At 34.8% G+C, this 27,912-nt stretch overlaps 1 protein-coding gene across 2 annotated transcripts in view; it reads right to left on the bottom strand.

The window, feature by feature from the left end:
- The window catches only part of LOC105390904 (inositol-trisphosphate 3-kinase A), a 40,299-nt gene extending 18,358 nt beyond the window's left edge, over positions 1 to 21,941 (bottom strand). Inside the window, exon 1 of one of the 2 annotated variants that reach the window (XM_048627452.1) lies at positions 21,452 to 21,941. In XM_048627452.1, coding sequence (XP_048483409.1) covers positions 21,452 to 21,886 — 435 coding nt within the window. In that variant the 5' untranslated portion in view covers positions 21,887 to 21,941. Of the gene's footprint in view, positions 1 to 12,020; positions 12,670 to 21,451 lie in introns of those variants that run through there. The other variant, XM_038114065.2, reaches the window with a different exon arrangement.
- Positions 21,942 to 27,912: the final 5,971 nt, after the last annotated feature.

Raw genomic sequence — 27,912 nt, forward strand, 5'->3', positions numbered from 1 at the left:
TATAAATAGTGCCTGCCTAGTTTATTCAGTACCTAGAACGCTTGTCACCTAACGTCCACCTAGTGACATCTACTGCATCAGATGACACCTGAAACATTTCTCTTAAGCTCCAATTTCTCCATAGTCGGTTAGCTCGTAACCAGGGAAAGGTTGATCAATTATACGTCATCTCCATATTAAATTCTTGACAGATGTGTCAAAAGTCGAGCAATAATCCCTGGTTATGCTCTAACCCACTATGGTGAAATTGGCACTTAATCTTTCCGTTTAGTTGGTTAAACCTGCCGGTTAATTTATGAGAAAACTGCTCGTGTAGAAGGACATTAACCGCAAAACTTTAGAAATCTACGATGTTTATCAATAACATGTTTATAAAAAACTATTTAATATTTTAATAAGCCTTCCCTTATTTATTACAAACATGATTTCTTTTTTTCTTTGCCCAATGACGTCACTGAACCGATACTTTCCGTATTTCTGACGTCAATGAAAACCGGAAACTGGTTTATTGTTACTTAAACAGTTAATTCTATTGAGAACGATCCGAGCGGATCGCATTATCGGTTCAACTTCAATAAAAACATTAATACAAATTAACTAGAATGCCAAAGCCCCCAGTTTAAAATGATTCTGTTGGAAAGCTAATGGGGAACGAACTTACTAAGTAATACACCTCTAGGTAGATGTAAAAGTTATAGTATATGAAAATCAAATCTATCTCTAGTCTACAAGTGAATTTTAATCGGCCGTTAGGTAGGTAGGTACTTGTGGAATGAAATAAATTAGAAATTGTAATTTTTCTGCTTGCATATTTTCTGTTTGTAATTTTTTGCACTTTCCCCTTTTCTTGTATAATTTCTCTCCTCCGAGGTAGTCTGAAAGAAATAACTCTTAGTAATAAGGCCGCCATTTGTACCGTCTATGTTGTACATTTCCTTGTGTAATTTCTGTTTGTGTGTGCAATAAAGAATTATCTATCTATCTAATTAGTCCGACCAATGCATCGTTATGTAATGATAAATAATAAACACCTTTAAATAAGCTGAAGTTACATTTTTCCGTGGTGAGAAGCCTTAAAAACTATTTTTAATTTGGAAACCATAAGGCGTCAGTCGATAATTCTAAAGTCTTTGAAAAATTATGGGGACCTAATATTTATACATATAAATGCGCGTAGGTACTTGTTTTTTAAAGTAATCTCAATTTATATTGAAACTTTACTGAAACAAAAATAATAAAGCAATGGAAAAAATATATACATTTATAAAATGTAAACTGTCATAGGTGTATTTTCATGTAAATTAAATTTGACTGTATTTTATGAATTTATCATGGAATTACAATAAATTGAAAATAATTATGTTTATAGATTCTTTATGCAATAACAATTTGTCAATCTGACGCATGTTGCGAGGAATATTAATATTGTGACGGATATTATTGTATTAATATTATTGAGCTGACGTCGTCGCGTCGTCCAGACATTATTGTGACAAAAGATTTTAAAAAGTTAATAACTAAATCATTTATAACGTAAAATTAGATACGCCTGAATGTGAAAATATAGCTACATAATTAAATAATTATTTGTAAGTACACAGTGGTAAATAGGGGCGCACCATACTAAAACTGACCACAATATATACTGATCAGACACAAAATGAAATCAAAAAGTTGTATCAGTTATTATTGTGGAGTAAATACAGAAATGCGGCTGTTCAGATTCAGAAATCAGAATTACATTTTGTTAGCAATTAAACTGTAGTTTAATGTTTGTGTGTGTTTTTTTATGAACGTGTTAATGTTGACTCTATGTTTCTTTTACTGATGATGACGCCACGATAATGACCCAATTCCAGCGTTCTAAATATAAAGTTTGACTTAATCTAATTTTAACACCCTGGATGAGTTAAAAAAACGCAGTTTTTTTCGTTTTGTGAAATTGATTATTTATAAAGGGACAGTTTTTATACATTTTTTTGTTCAGTTTAAAGTAAGTAGATACTTATTGAGTTAAGGGTGCATTTCCTACTACACATGGGTTGTTTATTTTTATTTTACTAGTAGTGTTTACGGTACGTCTCATTATTTATTTACTTTCAATACCGGATAAAAATACTTTGATATGGTTTGTATATTTCCTCTCATGGAAACACCCGTATCTACAATTTCTACAATAGCGATTAAGTAAAATAATTACATTATCTAGTTTGAGGTAAAGAGTAAGTAACTAAGTAACTACCCAATTATCAGTATTTTTTTACAAGAACACAGACATTGACGTCAGCTGTCCGACTCATTAGTCGGTGTAATTAGGTAATTAGGCTACCGTATTAGTAGATAGTACGGGTTCGAATCCTGTTGGGGCATCCATTTTATGTTCAGTTGGCGCCATCGCTTTGTTAATTGAGGTAAGTAAGTATCTTGTAGAGATGTGGGTAGGTATGTTTTTTACCCGGCCCCTACCTTTAGCTCCAATTTCTCCATAGTCGGTTAGATCGACCAAACAAAGATTCATCAATTATACGTCATCTCAATATTAAATTTTTGATAGACGTGTCAAAAGTGAAGCAATAATCCCTGGTTATTCTCTAACCGACTATGGCGAAATTGGCACTTAACCTATTTATTCTATAAAATATCCAAAAGGCCTCATACTAAATAAAATTTGACACCCTTCATGGTAAGTGGGATTTAAAAAATCATCGATTATTATTTAGTAAAGGTTGGTAAATAATGCAGTATGTATCACAGTACCGAGTACCTACAATACGATCCTTAATACATACTCAACAGTACCTTGAACTATGACAATAGCATAATAAAGATTTATTGACTAAAAACTATCCTGGCAAGCGATAAAAATAGCTCGTATAAGTCCTCTTATACCATAGAGAAACCCATTCATTGGCGGATTAGGTTCGAATTTCAAATTTGGACTTAATGTGAGCGCGGACCACCAAAGAGGTTGTTATTAATACAGTCCTAATAGGTTGGCTATGTGACCTGCATGCTTCTGAACTTTTCTCTACGAAATATTGTGTTTGTGGTTCTTAACTTTTTTTGAATAACTAAGCGTTAAATTCGATGAGTGATGAATGGTAAATTTAAATAGATTACGTACTTTTTTGGACCTCCTTCGTCAGGTAGCGGACCGAAAATTTGGCATTCCCAAACACTATTAACAATATTATCACTGTACTACAACTATCTTTATACAGGGTGTTGCAAAATTGGTATACTAAGCCGAAACCTACACGTGCAGCATGGTATATCTAAGCCCGAAACTGAAATCAGAATTTGGAAATTCGCGAAAAAAAATTTTTTTTCCATAGTACAAAGTCACGTGACCAACAAAGTTTCTATGGAAAATGAAAAATTTTTGTCGCGATTTTTTAAATTCTGATTTCAGTTTCGGGCTAAGATATAACATGCTGCACGTGTAGGTTTCGGCTTAGTATACCATTTTTGCAACATCCTGTATATTAATCTTCATTTAACTATATGCTTTAAGCAGAAGCCTAAATATTTTACTTATTTAAATTTATCCAACCAAATATAACACTGATCTGACCTTTAAATGAAATGGCTGTCATTTGTTTTTAATGTAATTGCTTGCAGCAATTGCTGTTTATTTGTTGACCTTTTTACTGAGTAAATGTTATTTTATATGTGAATTGCTTATTGAAGAGCAATAAAACTTTTTTAAATACCTAGATTACTGGAATTCGAGAGAATTGATTGTTTTTGAAGTCAATATAAATATATAAAAATAAAAGAGATCTTTTCAATTTATTTCGACACATTTAAAAAAAACTGACATAATTTTTATAACTTTAAATTAGGGTGTTTGTTCCTCGCCAACCCATATTTTTTTAAAGAAAACTTAGTAATACTTATGTACCTGTTTTATAGGTATGCCAAGTTTATAGAAAACTAACAAAACAATCCCTAATGATTGCAGTTTATTGATCCAGTGAAAAACGAAACTATTAAATCAGATCCGAGTGAGCAAGATATCAACTGGCTGGTCGTTTTTAATGAATGACAGATTAAGAGTAAGTACCCACCAGTTCTTCGAGTCACTTGAACCAGCTTCCATGGAAGTAATAATACAACAGGAATGCGCACTGCACCAAAAAAACGAGCCGATAGAGATAGTCGGCACGGAGCCCTCCATCTCTTTCTATTTTTGGTGACCATAATTTTAGGTAATTCATGAGACATCACTTCTAATCTATCATTTCGCGAATAGGTGTCGATGGTCTCAAAGTCACCTATTCGAATAATTCGATTGCAATGTAGGTACGAATGTATTTTGGTGATATGACAATTGAGTAAACAAAAGGGGAGAAGGTAAAATTTGTATAGATATGTTGTTGCAGCGCAAACTGCAATGTAATATTGATATGTTTTTTTTTCCAAATCAATTAGATATTCCCAAGGTTTGAACTAGCAACAACAATATGTATTTTTACCAAATTCTACTAAGATGACTTAGATTTGACGATTAGAGTTAGGATTGACGTAAATAATAAGATGAGCGAAATCAAACAACACACATTTTTATAATAAGTATAATACAATGTATTTATTGGATCTTCTTTATTTACACGTTACTATTCTGTTCTATCTTATAATACTCATATCTATCACCAAAAAAATCAACAGCTCATAACTCTTTACCAGCCTTATAAGATAACAGCCACAATAATACCTAATGATACTTAGGTATAAAATAAAACAAAAAGTTGAATGAAACAGGTCCTAATTAATGGAAAGTGATTCAAAAGTACGAATAAATGGTCACCCTAACCATAACGTCTCTCACAACAGTATAAACGTCATCCGTCATCTTGACAACTTCGGTCTTGTCGTAAAGTATTTAGAAAAACTACCAATATTTTTTATGAAATTATTATTCATACAAATACCAAATATTTCATTACAATTACATGTTTATAATGATTTATTATAAATTTGTTTTTGAAAATGATATGATATACAGTAGTCTATGAGTTAATTTAATATTTTTTTTGCATAGCTCTTGTTGGCGAAGACTCGAAGACGAGGGTGACGTGCGGTGATGGTGATGATTAAGACGATGAAGAGATATTGAGATTTGTTTAGTAATAGTATATTAAAGAGTATTTTACAAAAGATAAGAATTAAGAATTAGAATTATTGTGGTAGAGATTTCTTCGTGTTGTTATTTTCATTGATTGACGTATTTCTTCTTCTAAACGTAAAGCGCCGGGCATAGAGCCCGACGCTCGTAATAAGGAGGCGTCGGCGTGAACATGCTCCCCAAAAAATGTTGGCGAAGACTCGAAGACGAGGGTCGATGAGCGAGACGGTGATGATTAAGACGATGAAGAGATATAGAAATTCGCTTATTAGTGGTTTATTAAATTAAGTATTTTACAAGATAAGAATTAAGAGTTATGTATTAGAATTAGTAAGTATTAAAGTGTGTTGTGGTTTCTTGATGTTATTTTCGTAATGTGATTCACGTGAATTTCTTCTAAAATTAAAGCGCCGGGCATAGAGCCCGACGCTCGTAATAAGGAGGCGTCGGCGTGAACAGCTCTCTTCGTACAAAATCTACTAAAGTTTACACAACTAAATCCTGGCAATTGTTAGAAAGAGAGGAAGGGCTCTGTGGTAACCCTCTCTATCGGCTCGCGGCCTCTTTCACTTCAAATATAAATCTTAAGGTGAATAAGTTAGGTCTATTTTTGTTTGCATCATTTTGGTGAGTGCGCATTCCTGTTGTATTATTACTTCCATGCCAGCTTCAACCGATCAGTTTGTAATAGTCTGTGTAATTCATAATGTTACTATCATGCGCCGTTGCTTTAAGTATTATGTTGTTATAAGTATCCAATACGGTCTAGACACAAACTAGGTGCAGGTACTTTAAGGTAAGGTAATCCAAAGGTTGTAAGGTATCCCTCTCCTTCTCTGGAGCAATCTCTACCAGACAACTATTGGATGGACGGAGAGAAGACGTTGGATGGGTCATTCTGGTGTTAAGTACGAGTATATAAATAGTGTTTATATTATTTTATGCGATAAACATATTACTTATATACATAAAGACTTCTTATACAAATACGTACAGATCTACCTATGGTTTTATTTGATCACGATCACGACCTGTTATCGCCTGAAAATATTCTATTCAGTCGGCTATGCTAAGCTACATCAGCTGATCACTATGATACTTAAATAACAGGTATATACACATTACCTTTCGCAAATACGTTTTTTTCGACAACGATTTTGGGATTCGAATTGTATTAATTCCACACTAATTACTTCGTAAATTCTACTTCGTGACCTCGCAATAGGGCCTTTTTAAATTGCCAATTTATGCCTACTGTACCTAGGTATACCTATATCAAAAGCGGCGGGTGAAGCACTAACTGCATCATCCGAAAATGGGTAATTTAAAAATAGATTCAATCAATTTAAAATAAGAACACGAAATCAAAATATTACGTCACAGACTAGTGTTGATAACCTTTGCCCTGTCTGGGCGCCGGCGCAACGGATCCAGAATTCCGACAGTAATTTAGACCTTATGACCATAGTTATAGAGAGATGATATAATCAGCCAAGTTATTTTCCTCAGAGACTGTTTGATAAGAGATAACTGACATGAGTTGCAGTGGCGATCGATATAACAAATTAGTATGACAGCCGGATTAATATATCTGCGATGCAGTATAGTTTAAATGATATTGCAACTGTGACAGCGTTAGAAGAAAACCAATTTTTACATTTCATGAAATTTGGTTGGTAATTGTATATTTTTGCACCACAGCTACCTCAAAATAATTGTTCACTCCTTCACTTTCATATATAATATAAAGGTTGACTATTAGATTATAATGCATGTTAGAGTAATTACTATAGAGTATTTTGGTACTTATTGTATGAATGAACGGATTATTTGCCCTTTTTCACCACTAAAGTAAATAAGTTTTTTTAAACCGGTTTTAACGTTTTATTGTGTATAGTAGAAATAATAATTATCTTCTGACGTGACTATCCTCAAAGACAGAACACGTGTATGACGGTAAATTACTTAATATATATTTAATGGCCAATTAAGCATAGCACATAAATCATTACGAAATTATATTCATTAAAGAGATTATGAAAATTGCTATTAAATCAAGGGCGCGCGCTGACAGATTTTTGTAAATTGTTACCTGTGACGGTTATGGATTTTAAATTTAAATATGGAACACGTTACGTTAATAGCTGTAAGTAAAGTTGCTTAGTACGCTTTACCTAAAAAAAGGAATTGTACATAATTATTTGGGTTATTATTTTTTTACTTTTTAAGTAAGAAATGAAAATTTTGATTTTATTTTATAACTTCTTAGTCTATGCAGCTCAACCTAATAAATGTTAATACATTATCTATTTTTCCCCCTATATGTATATGTCGCAGGCATCTGGTTTAATCTCCTGTTTGATTGAACCGCTAGCCCGTTCATTGGATGACGCTTTTCAGTTGTATGACTAGGCCGAACGTTGATTGTACAAGCGTCACAAAACGTCCAACTAGTTAGCGGACTTAAAATCAGTCAGGTGGTGAATAAAAAAAATATGGCGTCTAACAGCGAACAGCTGACACAAAAAGCACTTGTATTGTTATATTTGGAAATAAATTAGCTTTAAAGTGCGTTATTTATGTTAAAATAGTGTGACAACATGGATTTACCTATTATTACACCGCCGGCGGATAGTTTCAAAGAAAAAAATGTGCTGAAACTGGATAATTATGAACAACAATATCAAGGTACGTTTATTGTTATTGTTTAGTTAATTTGTGAGATGAGAGCTTTGTAACATAGTCTTTTTGTTGACTCTTGTCTGGTCATGTTCATCCTAACCAGACATTACAAAGTTGCTATACTATATCCCATTTAACGACTTCGCTGAATAACGTTCAGTCAAGACGTTGGACGTTACAGTCAACCACTTGACGAGTTGTTCTTTAGTCATTCAACTGAGTAGCGTCATCCAATGAACGGGCTAGCGGTTCAATCAAACAGGAGATTAAACCAGATGCCTGCGACATATATATTATATTATACTTCTTCCATTTAGCGTAAGGAAAAGCAAATTCTTTAAAATAAGTAATACGGCAAAACGGGTCGCCCGGTACAAAGTTTACACCGATAAACAAAAATCAAATGAATTGAATGTCACAAGAGTTCAACTTTATTTTATGGCAATCCATTAGCTTCTGCAAGTGCCGTGTTGGGTTTAGCTTGTTTTTAAATTATATATGTTATAATTTAACCCCCTTATTCATAGAGAAATTACAGAACGTTTTAACTAATAAACGGTTTTGTCCCCTTTCCGACAAAGTACAATTTGTTCTTTGACAGAGAGGGACAAAACAGTTTATTAGTTAAAACGTATTGTAACTTTTCTATGAATAAGGGGGTTAATGTTAGTAGGTATTAAATTATGTTATATACAGTCATGTGCCACTGAATAAAGAAAGAATAATTATGGCCAACATGTGCAAAAAAATAAAACTGTAGGGGTTCGTACGTACGTAATTTTAACAAAAAAAAACGATTCCGGAAATTCCCCGGGAAAATGTCTTAAAGCAAAGTGAAGGTCTTTAGTTTTATCTATTAGATATCGAAGAAAATTTTCTTATACTTTAAAATGGATAAGTATATTTTTTATTTACTTGAGCTAACTAATCAAAACCCTTATTTAAATAGTATACCTAACCATTTAAGCAAATAGGCTCTACATAGGCTTCAAAAGTTTTTTTTTACTGACTTAGATCCTAAAAAGGACCTCGTTAGCCTAGATGCGTCTACGCAGATCGAATAAGATCTATCTATCAATCAAGAATCGAGTACATAATTTAGATAAACTTATCCCTTCATAGATAGGCATTAATGGCGGAAATCATGGATATTAGATATATTAGGATTTTTTGTTTTATTTTCGCACCTGTATGTCAAAGTACATGTCGGAACAGACTTCTTATTGAGTAGAGTTAATTAGGGATTGACGATAGGATTAATTTCTAATTACTGTTAACAATTTAGTTTGCGATAGTAATGTGAAGCGTTACTTACCTACATTTATATTTTAAGTATTTATCCAATTTAATTTGTTTATCAAATTATTAATACAGGGTTATTGTAAACCCTTTAAACAGTAAATTTCCACATGTCACTATCGATCATCGTTGAAGCCGGTACTGGATAGTGTTGTTACGCGAGATTGCCATAATTATTGTTTATCGATAGTTGAAGAAATCAGGATCTTATCGATAGTCAAACGATAGTATCGATACTATCGACAATATGTTATCGATAGTATTTTGAACGAATAATAAAATTTCTGGTCTTCAGCTACGAGCTATCGACAATATTCATGTTTACTGGTAGAAATTGTAGTGAGAGAGACATCGATTGTCCTATCGATGTACGTGTTTTGTCCTTCGAAAATCGATTACAGTTATCGATTTTCGGCAACACTAGCACCGGTTGAGTACCAGCATGGGCGATACTTTCACTATACTTGTAACATTAAAGGTCCCGTTATGTCGATGTACGCACTGTGCTAATAACCTCTTTACGATCGTTTGTGACACTTCAAAATGTCAATTGTTGGTTCTTTTTTTGAAAATTTCATTTATCGTTGCACTTACGCAAAAAAAATTATTGTATTTTGCAGTTTCACTTGAAAATTATAATATTTTATGAAATTGCGAATAGAAAACAGCTTTTCATAAAATTAAACATAATCTTTTAAGTGAGGTGAGTAGTTGAGTACATAAAGATGATAAAGAAAAAAATGGTACCTATTCAATTTTATAATCTGTTAATATGCAATTAAGCATACATAAAGGTATGTTGTATATTTTTTCGTACCAGAATATATAAGTACCCAATGATAAAAGGCCACTTCTACTTTTGATTAGCACTTCTCAATAGCCAGACAATAAATCTGTGAAAATCTACTTCATAAACATAGCACCGTGATACCTAACACAAAAGGCTTCGCACTTTTTGTCCAAAACCAAAATCACTGCAAGATTTTAGCAAAGAAAAAAACATAACAATAGTTGAAGGTCATTCACCGACGAACGTCAGTCCAAGGATTGTGGTTATACAACAATATCAAAGTATACGAATAGCACGTGCGTTCGTTATGTAACACTATAATAACACAAATATGGGCAACAATAGGTGAATAGTATGCACTAAGTATTGTGCACTATGCACTATACCGGCAAGAACAATCACCAACAATGTGTGAATGCCACACAATTTATATTGTGACATTGCGGTTTTAAAAATATTCGTCTTGACACCTTATAGGTAACTAGCCCCTACGAATACTAGCCCCGATTTCTATTGTGTTTATGAAAATCATAAACAATTACGTTATGTAGGTATGAGATATTGAGAACTTAATCATGAAGACATAAAAGTTTTGCGATTTACTCATAGGATCGGATCATTTGGATCTGAATTCAGGATCAATAAATGATGGCGCTAACTGGACTGGTCATGGTCATGTTTTATACTTCATACTTGGGTATTTTTCTATAATTTTATTACATTACTTACTGATATGGTAATCCGTCCTTTTAATTTATTCCTATATATTCTTTAGTTAACATTAATTGGCTCTACCCGTTTTTTTGCGCCTTGCAGATTTCTGCTGAGCTTAACGATATTAACATTTAAATTTTCATCACAAATAGTGGTTTGATTGTAAACTTTCGTTCCCAATGCAATAAAATAAATGACTATGGGGGTCATTCTAGTTTTACGAAATCAAAGTTACGGAGAGCTGCGCTAATCACATCTCTATCATACTGCATAACAGCCCTATGAAACTTGGTTTTTGTAAAGCTCTACCAGTTTGGTCCAAAATTACTTTAGTTTTTATGGTCAAAAGTACCAATGCAATATCCTGGAACATGGTAGACCACAACGGATGGTGCAGGCATTAGTAGCACTGATTGATATGCTGTGATCCCGCCCGTGTCTAAATATTTGTTCACACAAAACTGTATTTCTGCATTAAAAATGTGTTGTCTGAAACCTCGAACCCGCGTGCCAAGTGTGGAGATTGTGGCAATGACCCTCTAAATTTACTGCAGTGGGGTATCCTTAGGCTGTGAAAAATTAATGTCGCCGATGAGTACCGTATCAAAGAAGTAAAAGAGGTCTTAAATGAATGCACGGACTGTGTTATTCCTGGATTTCATTAGTGCCTCTTGATCTTCTGTTTGATCCAGTAGCATCACCAAGTTGTTTCGAGCTATGTAGTATAAGAAACTGAGAACAAACATAAGAAACTGACCTGACGAATAGATTTTTTGATCTGATAAGTTTATAATAATACGCAATTTGGAAAGATACAACTTTTTGTCTATATCTGGCAAAAAAAACGGAACCGGTTGAATAAAACACATATTTGTTTCAACCCGCGTCGCCTTAACAGATTTAGGCAGATCGCACCACGAATTTCAATGATTATTTGCATAACTGGTCCCCCAAAATTAGAGTCGATAAGTACAAATCCTTACAAAACAAGGTTTGGCAACGGCGTATGTGGCAAGCGCAATGTGGGGCAGGGGAGGTCGACACTACGAATATTAGCAATTTCAAATTCATCTCGTGTTGCATGTAAAACGGTGTATTTCAACTCGTTCGTGTTCCATGATGCAAACTCACACTCGCTTGTTTACTCACGGGATGTGGCGGCAGATGCAAAAGCCATTTCCGAGCTAAGGAATACGGAAAAAAGCGTAATAATTTTTAAAACATGTAAGTACTCCTATTCAGCAGCAGTTGGTAATGCGTTCATTAAAACTGTGACGCACGTTGTCATTTATGTTTACGTACATTCTAAAAGTGAACCGTATGTTCACGTTATTTATTTAAATGTTCACGTTTAACATATTTCAAAGACACATGAGACTTGTCAAGTTTTACGATGTTGATGTTTACCTTTGGCGGGGGAGGAGGCTCGGGCACGTCGGAGTCCCACTCGGAGCTGAGGTCGTCGCTGGACGCCTCGGCGTAGTCCTCGCTCCAGGGGACGTCCAGGAGGGACATCTGCATCTGGTCATAGCCAGGGGAGAGGGTCTGCGGGCCATAGCCGGGCGGCAGCGGGCTGGAGGCGCGGCAATCCTCACAGTTGCAGGGCCGGGGGCCCAGCGGGGTCTCCGGGGGAGAGTTACTGGTCACGTCAGTCTTGGAGTTCCGGCGGGGCACGCGGCGCCGGGCGCTGCGCGGGGACAGGCGGTTGCTGCACTGCGGCGGCAGGGAGCAGCGGCAGGGCGCGGACGCGCGGCGGGCCGGCTCCGGCGCGTCGATCCTCACGGGCGCCAGCAGGGACATCTTCTTGGGCGGCGCGCGCGGCGGCGGCTGCTCCTCCTCCATCGTGTAGCGGATGATCGGGATCGTGAACGTGCACTGCTCGGTGCACTCCGGCATCGTCACCGCGGTCACTGCACTGAGAACTGCCTCCCGCCGGACTTGGGGAGGAGAGGCCACGACATTTTCAAATTTAGAACAGACTGGAGGATCACGGCTGGCGGTGGCGGCGGAGGGCACGGGCGGTCGCGGCGCGCGCGCGGCGAGGACTGCGGGCCGCCGCCGCCGCCGCCGTCGCGCTCTATGTAGACATCATTATCAAATTAATGGACCACTGCCTACTGCATAATTACTTTTGAAAACATTGAAGCTTAATTTCTTGAACGGTTTACAATCAATGTGTGTCAGTTTTATTGGTTTAAATGACACCTGATTACGTTAGAATTTAAATTAATCTTGGTGAATGGTTCAAAATATATGATGTTCATTAGACCGTGACAGGTGATGTAACTCGGATACCCCTTGACTTACTTATCCTTAACCTGCTCGTTAATTACGACGATAATGAAGGCTCCTCAGTTATTCACCTTATCATTATCAAACTGGCAAGGAGAAGCAAACGAATAAACCAGATAATAAATCTTCATTCGATTATATAGACTCATAATACTCATGTTTTAAATTAAGAACCTTGGTATAAAAAAAATGTGATATAAAAACAAAAAAATAAAATACAGTGGCTACTAACTCCTGAATACATTCAGAATCTATGACAATGACACTGGAGGTTCTGACAAAAAAAGTGATATATTTTATAACCATGCTTAGAACACTAATGAAACGGCTAGCTACATAGTTATTTTATAAATTTTACGATAGATATCATCGATTAAAACACCGAATTACATGAAAAACAAAAATGACCGAAGATTTACGAGTACCTTTCGTGTTTCTTATTTCTCTCGTGATGATAATGCCAATTGCCATAATTTTAGGTTATTTTCGGTGCAGAAGTAAACGGTAAGTTTATAAATATATAATGATATCTGGTGTTGATTCACAAGCTTGTAAATAAATAAATGTCAATGCCCTTTGTACAAATTTAGGCCTTGATTCCGGGTTCAGAATGCATTATTAACCTAACATAAAGTAACAAAACTCCCAATAACACAACTTACATATTTATATGTGTCCCTAAAAAGTGGAAGTATTTGAAACAATATCAAGTACATAAAATACTTGTCATAAAAGAATTAACCTAATCGCGATTTTTATTCTATAATAAACTACTTAAAGAAAAAAAAAGTGAACGTTGTCTGGGCACGGTCTGCATACTCTATCATTTTCTGTGAAACCCTGTACATGTACCATGTACATACAGCTATCCACACTTACCTAAGTGCTTATTACCAACAAGGTTGGTAATCATTGTAATGGGCTAGATTCTTATCAGCTTTTGTTCGCGGTGGGAAACGGAAAAAAAACCTGTTATAAAGTACCTATATGACTGATGTTACCTTCCATCCACCTGTATCTTCGGATTAGTGGACAGAATCAAATACGGTGCCAAATCCTTGCACCAGCTCTCTATTGTCACCGACATCCTCAAGCGCCCACCTTTCGCATCCTACGCATCGAATGCAAAGTACAATACAATACAATCCTCTTTATTTGCACCAAAAAAACAGAAACAATACAAAATAAAACTTAAAAATAAGAACAGTACAAAAAGGCGGACTTATTGCTTATAGCAATCTCTACCAGACAACCAAAAAAACCAACAAAAAGTATACAGTATTATTTGTATACCTCTTGAAATTTACACAAGTGCTTCCACTTCATCGGCACTGCCGAAGCCTTTTCTCCAGACATCTCTCTCCGATACGTGCGATATTGATAGGTGGACGCTCAACTTTATGAAAATCTTGCTGAAGTCGACTTTACTAAAAAAAAACTGGTCGCAGGCCCGAGAAAAATAGTCATTATTCTACTTCATCATCATCATCATCAGCCAATAATCATCCACTGCTGGACATAAGCCTCTCCCAAGGAGCGCCACAACACTCGGTCCTCGGCCTTCCTCATCCAACCACTACCCGCCACCCGCCTAAGGTCGTCAGTCCAGCGGTCCATAAGTCATTTATTCTACTTAAATTAACGTTATTAAGATATCGTTGTTATTCTACATTAATATTCAAATCGCAGGTGTTGAAAAGTAACAGTTAGAATACTATATAAATTGCATTACTTTATTAATATTCACCAATGTTACGATTGACGTCAATGAAAAATACACTAATTACCTACTTCTTTCTTTCCATTATTTGTAGAATACTAATAAAAATCCACCCTAGTTAGAAAAAACTAACTGAGTAGATGTTTATTAACTACTATATATATATTACTACCTGCCATTCGAATTTCTTATAAATAAGTGATATGTTTATAGATTTTTGATAAGTAACTACATAACGTTAAGTAATTTTATTTTTTAATGTTTATACCTACTGTAACTCAATGTGAATTATCCACCAAATGGAAGGAACTGGTTCCTGACACACAGGTTACCCTAGTTTAGGAACCAGGGCTACATTAGATTGTACTATTTGTGTTGCAATAAAGAAATGTTTATGTTTATGTTATGTTATGTTATTAAATTTGTGTCTGTTTGAGAGCTTGTCTTTCCTAAGGATTATCGGTTTTTCGGCAGATATGTATGACCGTCCACTGATTTCATTTCCACTTCAGCTACTTACATTACATAATATGTAAACCGAAACGGCAAATACAGCATTAGAACGGTGGTGTCATCATCATTACGATTTGTATCAAATTCACCATATGAAATAATATTAGCTAGGTACTACGAGCTGAAATATTTTCCTATCACTATGAACAATTATGAAAATTCTAGTCACTTGAATTAAATAATTTGAAAGAAAAATACCTATATGAAATATTCAGACAGAGGTATATAAACATTTACATACTAGCAAAATTACGTAAATTAAGTAATCCGTGGTATGGGTTTCTTAATAAGGTACTCTATAGTAGGTACTTATATTTTAGGAAGTAGTTTAATATCGTTTTTTTTTGTATTTGGAAAAGTATTTTCATTTTAAATTCAGAGTATTTCCGATATTATGTACGAAACATAAATATGTAAAAATATTTTCGATTCATGAAATACGCAAAAAGGATTTCTAAAATATTTTGGACTCACGTTTGGAGTCACGTGCAATGGGAAAATAATTAAATAATCACTAAAGCCTGTTTTCAAGTCACGAATGATGAAGACCGGTTTTCAAATTCTCAGTTGACAATAATTTTTACTCGCAATTTTTTCATATTCTTAATTTCAATTATGTTCAGGCCGGGAACAAAAAGGTCAAAGTCCTGATTCATATCGATCTTACAAATACTATTATTTGGTGAAGGTATTTATTTATGTATGATTATTGTATTGCTGACGTTTCACTACGAATACACAAGATTAAATAAGTACGTATTGTTTATTGATATCGTATTTGACCCGGATATAAATTAAAATATTTTAAATAACAATGAAATTTTCATGACTTTACAGAACCGGTATTCTCTGGAATGATTTACAGAATTTTCACTAGTTGATATATCTACTATTACTCAATGATGTAACAAAAGTATGTAAGTAATTTTGCAATAAGTACTTTTTTTCAGTAACAAAAACACGCATTTCCTCATGACTTACTGAAAAATATGAACTGTAGGATCGAGTGCCTGTTTTTTGTGAGTGCGTTGTTGTAAATTGTATTAGTATGTATACGTTAACCACTCTAATGATGTACATATAAGATGTACATAGTTTGCAAGACATGCGAAATACATTACACCTATTTCTGGTCGGTCGATAGTTCGTTTGTCTCACTGTTCTTATACCAACAGGCTCCGCTTCACGAGTCCGTTATCGGTGTAGATAAAAGTCACTATAGGTACGCTATAAACATAGGTATACGGCCCTGTGATTGGTGGAACGCGTATTAAACGAATTTAACGACGCGATAATGAGAGAACTTTACCTTAGCAGATACAGAAAATTAGTCAGTGGACTATATTTTTTCTTTAAAACCTAGTGTGTATTGGTGACCTACTTTTAGGTCGTGAAATTGAATTACGGCGTGCAAGAACATTAGCTAAAGGCCATTTTTGCAGGAGCCTCGTGTTAACAGATAACGTATCGGTAATAGCTGAACAAACGTACACTAGTACACTTACAGCCGCATGTTTGTGCTGATATCTTATACAAAGTCCACTGGTATTCTGTTACAGGCTAATATTAGTACAATATGTATTGTTCTTAACCGACTTCGAAAAAAGGAGGAGGTTCTCAATTCATCTGTATGTATGTACACTGGACCAATTTTTGAAAGATTTTTTTTAAGCTTTCCTTATATTAAGTTATACTAAGTACCAAGGTAAGATCTTGTTAGTATTACACAATAATTAACATACAAATAGTAATGTTCATTGTACTACAGGCTCCACGTATCGAATTCTAGGTCGTTTATACGCTGTTTCGAATACAATCACGTCATCAAGACGTCATTAACTAGAGTTGTACTTTCGGATTTGAATGATGTTTCACACACACACACTCACGCCTTGTACTTATGTACTCCCTTGCGGGGTAGGCAGAGATGCATTGCTGCACCCACTTTTCGCCAGAGTGTTATGTTAGTCCCAATGTAATAGGGGGCGGGCCTATTGCCATTTTACGGGCACATCCAAGACCCGAGAACAAATATCTGTGTTTAAACAAATATCTGCCCCAGCCGGGAATCGAACCCGGGACCCTCGGCTCAGTAGTCAGGGTCACTAACCACTACGCCATTCGTCGTCAATGATGTTTCATGAAAATATTTATGAGTTTTCACATGAAAGAGTAACAAATTATACACACACACAATATACTCACAAACTTTCGCCTTTATAATATTAAGTAGGATTAAATAAACCTTTAATATTAAGTTTAGATGTAGATAATTCCACGAAACTCTTACAATTCATTATTCTGATTGGATGGTCAACTGCACACGAGTAATTCATGATCATCATCAGCCAGTAATCGTCTACTGCCGGACATAGGCCTCTCCCAAGGAGCGACACAACAGAAGAACTCTCATGGTAAAAAAAAATTAACCATCAGATAATAACTAGAAGGTCATTGGCACCTATGTATGGCGTGCAATAGGCTGCTTAAATGGAGTTAGGACGTCATCAGAGTCTACATCGTAAGTCATAAATTATTGTCTACATGACTTTGTTCGCTGGATTCTGGACTGGACGATCTAACGTTACCATATTTTCATAAGACCGCCTTTGAATAAGTCTCTGAAATGTATAACTACTAGAGGTATATGCTTAGTTGCTTACCTAACTTATTTATTCTGAACAACGAAATAGGCAAAGATATTTCCTTAAAGCATCTTCATCATTTTTGTTCCTGTTTATGTATAGGTAAAATATAGAGCGAATTTATAATTTTAATTTTTCATTGCCTTAAAAGTAAGGCCGATTAACAATCAGTTTCTTTAAATCTATCTACCAATGACTTACCAGTCAAAGTCACTACCGTGGTAAGTAGTTACTTTCATACGTTTTGGACACCTCATAATTACGAAATCGATACATTTTTCAATAACATACAGTTATTGAACTTAAACTTATTTTTATACATAAATATTTATTATAATTAACTGATGATTTTTAAGGCACATCCACTTGACAATATCGCAGTGAAATTAATTCAAATGTTGTTGACAAATTGATAATTTTTCAACATGTTTGAAAATAAAACATTCCTGGAGCAACAAACAATATTTAATTTTAGTTTGTGGCATGCTAATATTTCATAATTTAGAACGGAATTCGTTCACGCTGTTTGAGTGGGTGGGCGGGCACACGGTTATGAAGACCAGGAACCCAGTTGGGATCAATAATAAGTAAAACACAGTAAAGTAAAATTTGGTACATAAATTCACTCATCCAAAAAACTATAGCAATTAAAAAAAAATAGAATTTAAATGAATAATTTATCGAAACGCTTATGGTTAAACCATTAATCATATTCAATCATAGTACTTATAATTAAATGAGACCAACACATATACAGGGTGTTGCAAAAAGGGTATACTGAGCCGAAACCAGCATGTGCAACATTTTTTTTATTTATTATTACAAAATACTTACACCACTATTACAGAATTATTCTAATGCAGTAGTGCAGTGAAACAAACAACTATAAACTATAAAAACTTAACTAATTACATAATACAGCCTATGTTACTTTTGTGAACTCATTCAGGGAAACGGTGAATATATCGACAATATCCGCGGTGTCGTGAGCGGCGCCTCCTGCAGCAGGTTATACATGTTATATCTAAGCCCGAAACTGAAATCAGAATTTCAAAATTCACGAAAAAAAAACATTCTCCATAGTAAAAAGTCACGTAGCCAACTATGTTTCTATAAATATTTTTTTTTTCACGAATTTTGAAATTCTGATTTCAGTTTCAGGCTAAGATATAACATGCAGCACATGCTGGTTTCCGCTTAGTATACCCTTTTTGCAACACCTGTATATACAAGGAATAAACAAAATTTGTCTCGCGAATTTCTAAAATACCCTCTGAGTCACCCTTATTGCTTACTTCATTTTATACTGCTTTTGCAATATTCTGTATACTACTAGACAGACATTTTGTTGAAACTGGGGAAAGGACGAAATATTTTTTTGGAAAAACTATTTTTTATTCTTGAGATATGTAGGTAGTTAGAACGAGTAGGTACCTACTTAGATTATATTCTATGATATAAGCAAGATTCTGAAAAGTTCACTTAGCTCCAATTTCTCCATAGTCGGTGATATCGTAACGAAAAGGTTGATCAATTATAGGTATACGTTATCTCCATATTAAATTCTTGACAGATGTGTCAAAAGTCAGGCAATAATCCCTGGTTATGCCTTAACCCACTATGCACTTAGGATATTTTAAAGGTGAACTACAGAGTTCGTTATAAATTTTTCACAAAATATCATTAGAAACTATGTTCGCTTTTGATTGAGCCATAAATAATTGAACACTCGAGTGGTCTTTAAAAATTTAGTGCGGAATTTATTTACGCCCTTGACATACCTGCCGTTTCAAATTTACATTTATTAAAAGATTTGTAGCAACTATATAACTAGAAAATTACTGTGTATTGGTAACTATATTCTAGCGAGGCAATAAGTGGATAAATTATAATTGTACTGCGGATACTACCTATTTGGTTGGAATACCATTGGCCACCATTTACTTAATTATTTTTTATTCAATAATAATATTTCCAATTTCTTCAAAGGCATACCTATACCGTTCCGTTCTAAAGGGATTTATTTGACAGCTAGCGACATGACCCTCGATTATTCATTCTATGGACATGAATTATCAAAACATAGGAGAGTATAGGTATTTTACTAATCAAATTATTAGGTCCACTCAGGAACGAACCACGCCGGTTCAAAAATACTGAAACTGAATACATTCACGAGCAATAAATGATGAAAAAATTTCCATTGACATGGAAAGGCAATGAAAGGTGGAACTTTTTAATTGCTCGTGATTGTATAAGCTTAGCTTTGAATCAATACACCAAAACACGTGTATATTGTTGTCTATCCTAGGCGACCTCACCGTAACTTGGCATAATAAAAAAGTATCTGTGTGTCATCAACACCATTCATCATGGAGTACACCTGCACACCTCCAGTCCTTGAGGCCGGGACAGGTCTTGCTGACGCGCACACCACCAGGGCTGACGTCAACAGCACCCCTGACGTCATCATACTCACTCTAGCAATACAAAAGACGAACGAGCGACAGCTGTCACACAAGCGGTACGTATTGCAATGACATAGAGTCGTGGTTAGAGGAGCAACGATCCGAAACTTAGTTTTTCAGTTTTTCGTAAGGTAGAGTGTCCAAGTGTGGACGTGTGTGGAATCATTTTACCCGACCCATTTTAATTTTATTCCCATTGTCTTTTGTGATGGCGCAAGCGAGGATCTGCACGGTTTGTGATGTCGGATGAAACGTAGTTAATACGTATTGTAGGTACTTGGTGAGAATGGTTGTGCCTTTGATAGTCATAATTAGTATAGAGTTGTAGACGATACGTATTTTAATTGGTGATTAATTGAATCGTGTGAATTGTTGACTAAACAATCGACATAATTAACGATAAAGAAACATTTATTTGACACACTGACAACAACAAATACAATACAAAACAAACAATAAAATAACAGGCCTAGAGCATCAAAAAGACTCCAGCTCAGCATGTGCTTTAGACAATAAGGCTACAGCACTGGTTTTCAGCTTATAATTAGTCATCGTAAGTATTATTATTAGGGTGAGAGTGGGGACCCGTCCAGCCAGCTGTGAAAAGAGCTTGGACATTTAGCCGCTAGTGGATGGATGAGGACGGCCGAGGACGTCTTGTGCCACTATTTGCGAAAAGTCCATGTTCTGTAGTAAATATTTTTTACTGATGTGGTAGTAATATTTTATCCGCGGCAGGTTTATTTTTAAGTTCGAACTGTTTTGTTTTCATATTAATATGAAAAAAAAAATGGCTGAAATTGGTATACCTAAATGTATTATTTTTTAAATATCCAGACTAGACAGGCAGACTATCAATATAAATTATAAGCCCTATTTTTTTTTAATTTGCAGAAATGTTTAACTGAGATTTGCAATAGATTAACTCAAAAGGTATTAAGTATACTTATACGATGTAGAGATACATTTTCATACAGTAATGTTTTGATGTATACTAGCGCCATCTCTACACGCGACCATACAACTCGTAAATACCTACCGCAGGAACCGAGAAAACCGGCCAAGCCATTCTTGACTCACGCGCACACACTGACGGCATACCAGTCTCAATTGATCCACACTAGGTGGCACTGGCTCGGAAATAAACATACATCTAATCACTGTTAAAACTTTAAGGTAGCAAATATACAAACAACATACCTTTCTAAACGCCTTATTCGGGTCAATGGGGCCCTGCATATAGAAGTCCACGATCCCCAGCAGACAGTCGTCACAGCGACACACGTCACTGGGCAACGAAGACATGGATCCAAAACTGCTGCAGCTATCCATAGAGTCTGTCCGCACCAACTTGCCAGTACTCAGGGCTTCCATTTTGGCCACAAGCAAGGATTCCATGAGAGATCGCGGCCTGGCGGGCGACCGCGAGCGTCTTTGGAAGTCGGGTGAGAGAGGGTGGTATCTAGAAAGTTCTAGAACGTCGGGAGACATCGGGCGGTGTCGGGAGAAGTCGGGAGACATGTTGCGAGCTCGGGACAGGTCTGGAGACATGGACCTCAGGTCGGTGGAGGAAGCCCTCGAGAGGGGAGGCGTGACACTTCTGCACTGCGATGACGTCATTTTTGACGCGCGCATTTGACTTGCATTTGTTTTTGAAATTCTAATGTTTTGTTTTTTGCGGTTTATTGATTGCCAGTGATTTTTAATTAAGGTTGATTTAACACTTTTCACTCTGATCTAACGCTTATTGTCACTTTGGCTTTACACTTACAGATTATTTTAGTAGGTATCTGCAATAGACCCATATTATGTAGGTGTTGAAGTGAATGAGTTTCCTGTATACTATGGAATAATTATGGAGAATAAATGACATGTTTATGCAAAATATCTTAAACACTTTCTCTTGAATTAAATCGTAATTTATAAATTGATAAGGGCCTGTTTCACTAGAACATTATATTAACCAGAAATTAATGTACGGTCTACAAGCAAATAATGTTAACAAATAGTTTTATTAAATTATGTTTATATTTACTGCCGCAGCTTTTATGTCAAAACATTGTTGTTTATGCAGAGCACGTCTCGGTACAAGTTGTTAAAATGTGTTACAAACGAGCCATTCTGAGCTTTATTGTGTCGTAATAAAGGTATAAAGTGGCAATTGAAACTGCACTTACGAAAACTAGCACCACACCTTCATTTAACAAGGCTTGTTCCTGTTACACTCATTCATATATCATTGTTTATGAAATACTAAAATTAAATTGATACTTATTCTGATGTTTGGCATGTAATTTCAAATGGATTAGATCAGTATTTTTTTAGAAAAGAGTATGCTTTGCATTCATTAAAATTGGTGCACCTGATTTTGCGTGACCTGAAAGTGTGAGTACTATCTTCCGTTCTTATAATACATGTTAAACAAGTCATCTAGTGTGGACTTAAACCAAAAGTTTTTAGTCGCCTGCCTAAAGTCTGTCAGTTTTCTTTTTCAGTTCAGTTTCAGTTTTTTCTTCAAACATAAGATTTTTTATGTCAGCTGTCATCATGTCGATTAAGTTAGCTATAGTGCCACAAACTTATCTGTTCCGGTGAAAGCTAACTAAATTGATCCATATCTCATTATTTACTAATTAATTATACATTGATATAGATAAGATGGGTTTATTGAAACCACAAGAGCGAATTACCACTACTAGCAAACTTAAAATCTTATAGAATGAAGAAATATTACACATTTACATGAACTGTCACCGGAACAGATAAGTTTGTGGCACTGTACAGTTTGATTGTGATGTATTGTCCAAACGAAGTACTTAATATTTACGAAGTAATTAGGGTCAAATTCAAAAACATTTTGAATCCAAAAATTCTTATCAAAAAAAGGTTCGCGATAGGGGCTCTGATCACTGTTGATTTAGGAGTTCCCCACTTCAGTCGGGCACTAACTGTTCTTACACAGTGCGGTGTATAATGCCATAATCTGCGTTGCCTTTGCCCTCCCCTCCGCTAGAAAATCAACTGGATTATAGAGTCAAGTGTAGGGACCGCATATGTTTGATAAAACTACACCTACAGTTAAAGTTAGTTTTGCCTTACAAGCTCTGGGCAACATAAACTGTAAGTTACAGCATTACTCATGTTAATACTGTTATCAGAACCATAGACTATATAGCTTCCACTATGTTATTGTATTTTAGACGTTTCCTTATGTCTGGTAAGTAAAGTTGGTTTTCCTTTGCAGTCATCAAATATGTATGGGATTTCGAATGTCAAAAAACCAATAATATAATGGACAGAGTGTAATTAGGGTATTAGTCTATGTCAGAACCAAACCTATCCACTTATTTTACAATAAGAAAATGTATAAATGTATAAAAATGCTTTTAGCATTAAGTCCACCTTTTGTACACTTATGTTATATTTGTGCAATAAAGTATTAAATAAATAAATAAATAAATAAATAAATAAATAAATAAATAAATAAATATAATGTATATGTCCAATTATTTTCTGTGTGTTTTACATATTGATTTCACGAAACACAAAAATATACATTTTCTACAATTACCTACTAACTAAATATTAATGTGCAATCAGGTGGACGTAATTCTTAAAGCATTTTCTACCTGTCAACCTGTAGGAGGCACAGAGGATGGAATGTATGTGTGTGCAAAAAATACCATCTATAATTATAAATGATTGTAAAACTCACAGAAACCTAAATTATAATAATAATTCCTGAGCCCTACAAACTATGTATATTCATAAGTCTTATTTAATATATTTATTCAAGGTTATAATATAAATTAACATTTAACTAATGAAGCCTAACCTAATTGTAAATACAATTATGAAAACTGAACTAAAAGATAAAATTTTACAAATTCAAAGTATTCGCCTCAAACTTAGTCTAACTAGTCAAAGATGTATCGTTCCTGGCTCGTAAGTGCCCAACAAGCCAGCCGCATTACCGAGCTGTATCGCCAACGAAATGCGCTGAACCAGGAACGACCCAGAGCGAGCATCATGACCTTTTTCCTTCAGGCGCTTGCCAAGCTCTCTGATGAAGCATAAAGCCTCATAATATATATTCATAATATATATTATGATCCTATACCATGGCCACCGTACTCGACTAACTAATCCGATAGCGATCTTTGAGCAGCTTTTCAGCATTTAGATGTGACAGTCGAGCCATCGCGTATAACTCAAGAGCCGCATCCATATTGGTACAGCAATTTAAGGTTGTTTCTTTATGAAGAAGTTTTCACATTAACAGTGAATTGATTTTAGTTATGGCTAAATAAAACAATAAATAAGTATTACGTGATTGAAGTTAAATTGCTTATGCGAGTTATGCGTATTTGGCATTTTTCACTAACCTGTCTGATCTAAGATGTACGCTTTGTTCCAAGTAAATATTACTACTGTAGGTATTTCAGCAATGTGCTATTTTTTTATTCTATATACCGACCTCTTATTTACACAGTACCTAAGTATATTCGGCGTCGTTTACAGTGGTCAAAGTTATAAAAATCACCTTGAGTCTTTAAATTTCAATTACGGAAACATAAACATGAACATGACCGTTACATATTGAATTTAAGCATTGTGTATGCAAAATAAAAAAACCTTTTCACAGCTTAATTTTATAACCCATAACTTTTAATGCCTTCAGCGAAATAACCGTTTAGCCTGTCATCGCGACTGCAGATTTAAATTCCGAACGTTTTCTTTTTAAAGCCGATGTCAACGAAAACATTTAAATGAGCGAAATGTTGTCGAACATTAAACTGCCTCTGGAAAGTGCAAAGTCATATATTCTGGCTGAGGGGTAATAAAATGCTCTTGTTATGTGAAGCCACGGAAGAATGGACGCATAAAATGCTGCACATTTCTGTTTACGTGATAAAAAATTTATTTTTCACTTGCGCACGTACATGATTTTTATGTATTTTTATGCACAGGTATATCATATAAAAAAAGTGTTGTACTCTCGTGAGCAATGAAAAAGTTCCACCTACCATTGTCGTTTAAAAATATGGAGTATATGGACAGGCCCGATGGCACGTTCAATAGATAAGTTGAGCTGACAAGCTGAGCTGGAACCCGTTTCAGCACCGGGAAGCAATACCCTCGCACATTTCTCCTTACTTTAAACGTTTTCTTATTTTTGTGTTGTTTCTGAGTGTGTGTGAAATCAATTTATTTTCTTTCTTCATTCTTTCTTCTTTATATGTGTAGGTAAAGGTATTATGTATAAAACCTAAAGGGGTTAAATAAATCAAATTTCTTTTAATTTAATGACCTGGACAGTATTTAGTCCTAAGCAGGCATTACAAGAAACTAACCAAAGGCGCAAATACTCCTTGTGGCATCATTCTAGAGGCAGTATAATAGAATGCACGGTGCGAATAGGTAACAAATCACTCCGGTATGAACTTGTTTTACCTTACCCGGCCTACGGGCATGGGAAAAAATATACAACCTCTGATCTGCGGTTCAAACTTGAGAAAATACGGTGGCTCAAAAGGACATGTTTCCAGGGCCGTTAAATCAAATATTAAAAAAAAGAAAAATAAACTCTTTTGTATTTAGATAGGTAGATAAATATTTTTTTATTTACTATACACAATACATTAGGTAGATAATGATAAATATAAACACACGACATTATAATATAGCAGACAGACAGAAAGAAATTTCATTACCTTGATTTACTGTTTCTTAATTTCGTTGCACAAAATTGGAGCAGGTGCATTTTTTAACAAATTAAAATACATACTTCATTAAATTTCGTTATAATACCTTAGTTAATTGGCAAAACTATTTTAATTACTTTGAGAAATGCGTTTAAATTAAACCTACAGTCATATACGTATATGTATACGTAATTGTCGTCGCAGAAATCACCAACATATGTATAGCTAATGGTTATATTCTAGGTAAATTTATATTATACTCAGTTTTCATGTTCATAAATTTATATTTACTCTATTAATCTTTGACCGATACTGCCATAGCTTAAAAACGCCATAAGCTTGTTACATATTGACTTCTTGATCTATGTCTATATTGTACAATAAATTCGTTACGAAAACGAAAGATTTAATAGACTGCTCAGCTCTGGGAGTTAAGCCGTAATATTTTATTGTTTTATCGATTCAATTGCTACACTAAATAATGATCTATGTATGTGTAAGAAAGGCCGAATCAAAATGTGATTTTTTCCGCTCTTCATACAACAAAATAAATGAATTAGGATAGGTTTCTTGTGATGGAATTTCGGGACCATAAATATCATTTACAACCTGTATAGAAATAATTATAGAATTACTAATATTTTTGATCGTTTTTTTATTAATACATAGTCAAATGAACCCCACACGGCCTCGGCATTAAACCACCTAGAAAAGGAAGTGCATCAACGCGTTGAATTCTTTTGTATGATAAATATATTTCGCCTACGAGCTACGATTTTTGCGTGGCAAACATTGGAAAAAACCTTTAAGGATAACGTTACCGATATGTTTACGCACAGTAATTTGTCACAGGCATGTGAACCTTTTCTAAGGTATTTATTATCTTTACCATAAATGCTGAATTTCCTTATTTGGAAAGGTACATATAAAAAGTGTACACTGATTGCTCACCCTCAATAAGGCAAATCGAATTACCTTAGGAATGTGGGGTTGAAACCAGAAATGGGCTGCAATTAATACATTTTAGGTAATTACATAGATGTACTTCATCAGCGCTTATGACAATATTGTGAAGTCGAACCGATCTCAGGATATGTAGCTACATAACATAATATACCGTATATCATAAAAGTGAGATTTCAATTATATTCGAAAATTGGATGAGGCAACCGTGTACATAATATAATCTATAATACTCAATTAATTAATTTTGTCTTAGCTACCTTTTGTTAAGTTATGTTTATGTAATTTATGATTTTTTGATACCTGTTGAAACTTATACCGATACCGATTTTTCGATTTAATATCTAAAGATTTTATGCATTGGTAAATAATTACTTAACATCTATAAAACAAGCCTATGTACTCCCTTTACGATAATTTATAAAAAGACGAACTACTGTGGTATTTACCGCGCTCGGATAAAATCATGGCTGTTTAAAAACCAGTAACTAGTGTCATCATTTATCTGGTAATGTCAGGTATAAATAAATTTAAATTCATGACTTCTACGTATTGCTCCCAGCCATATGTACAGTCAGACACAGCATACTTCAGTGAGAAAAAAATACTCCCAAACTCGCTGTAACATGTAATCATTAGATTATAACAATCACAGTAGAGTTACTATAAGTAACATTATTTAAGTACAAAAATATTTTTGGTATTGTAATGTACATAACAACAATAAACAGTGTATTTATTTACCAACATATTAACTGTGGTAAGGTATTTTATATGCCATGTTACTATAACTACCGCGACAAGAAGCGATAACCGAAGTAGGTACCTAGCTATTATGTAAATATACGTATGTTTGAATGTACCTTTAAAAAAACCTTGATGACAATGTTTCACCGGATACACAAGTGACCTAAACGACAGATCTTAAGATCAGACAAATCGATTAAACCGATTAATCGGCGTAAAATTAGTAATTACTTAATTACCTCCATC

Source organism: Plutella xylostella, chromosome 18 (genome assembly GCF_932276165.1).
Source record: "Plutella xylostella chromosome 18, ilPluXylo3.1, whole genome shotgun sequence".
NCBI classification, from domain to species: Eukaryota; Metazoa; Arthropoda; class Insecta; order Lepidoptera; family Plutellidae; genus Plutella; species Plutella xylostella.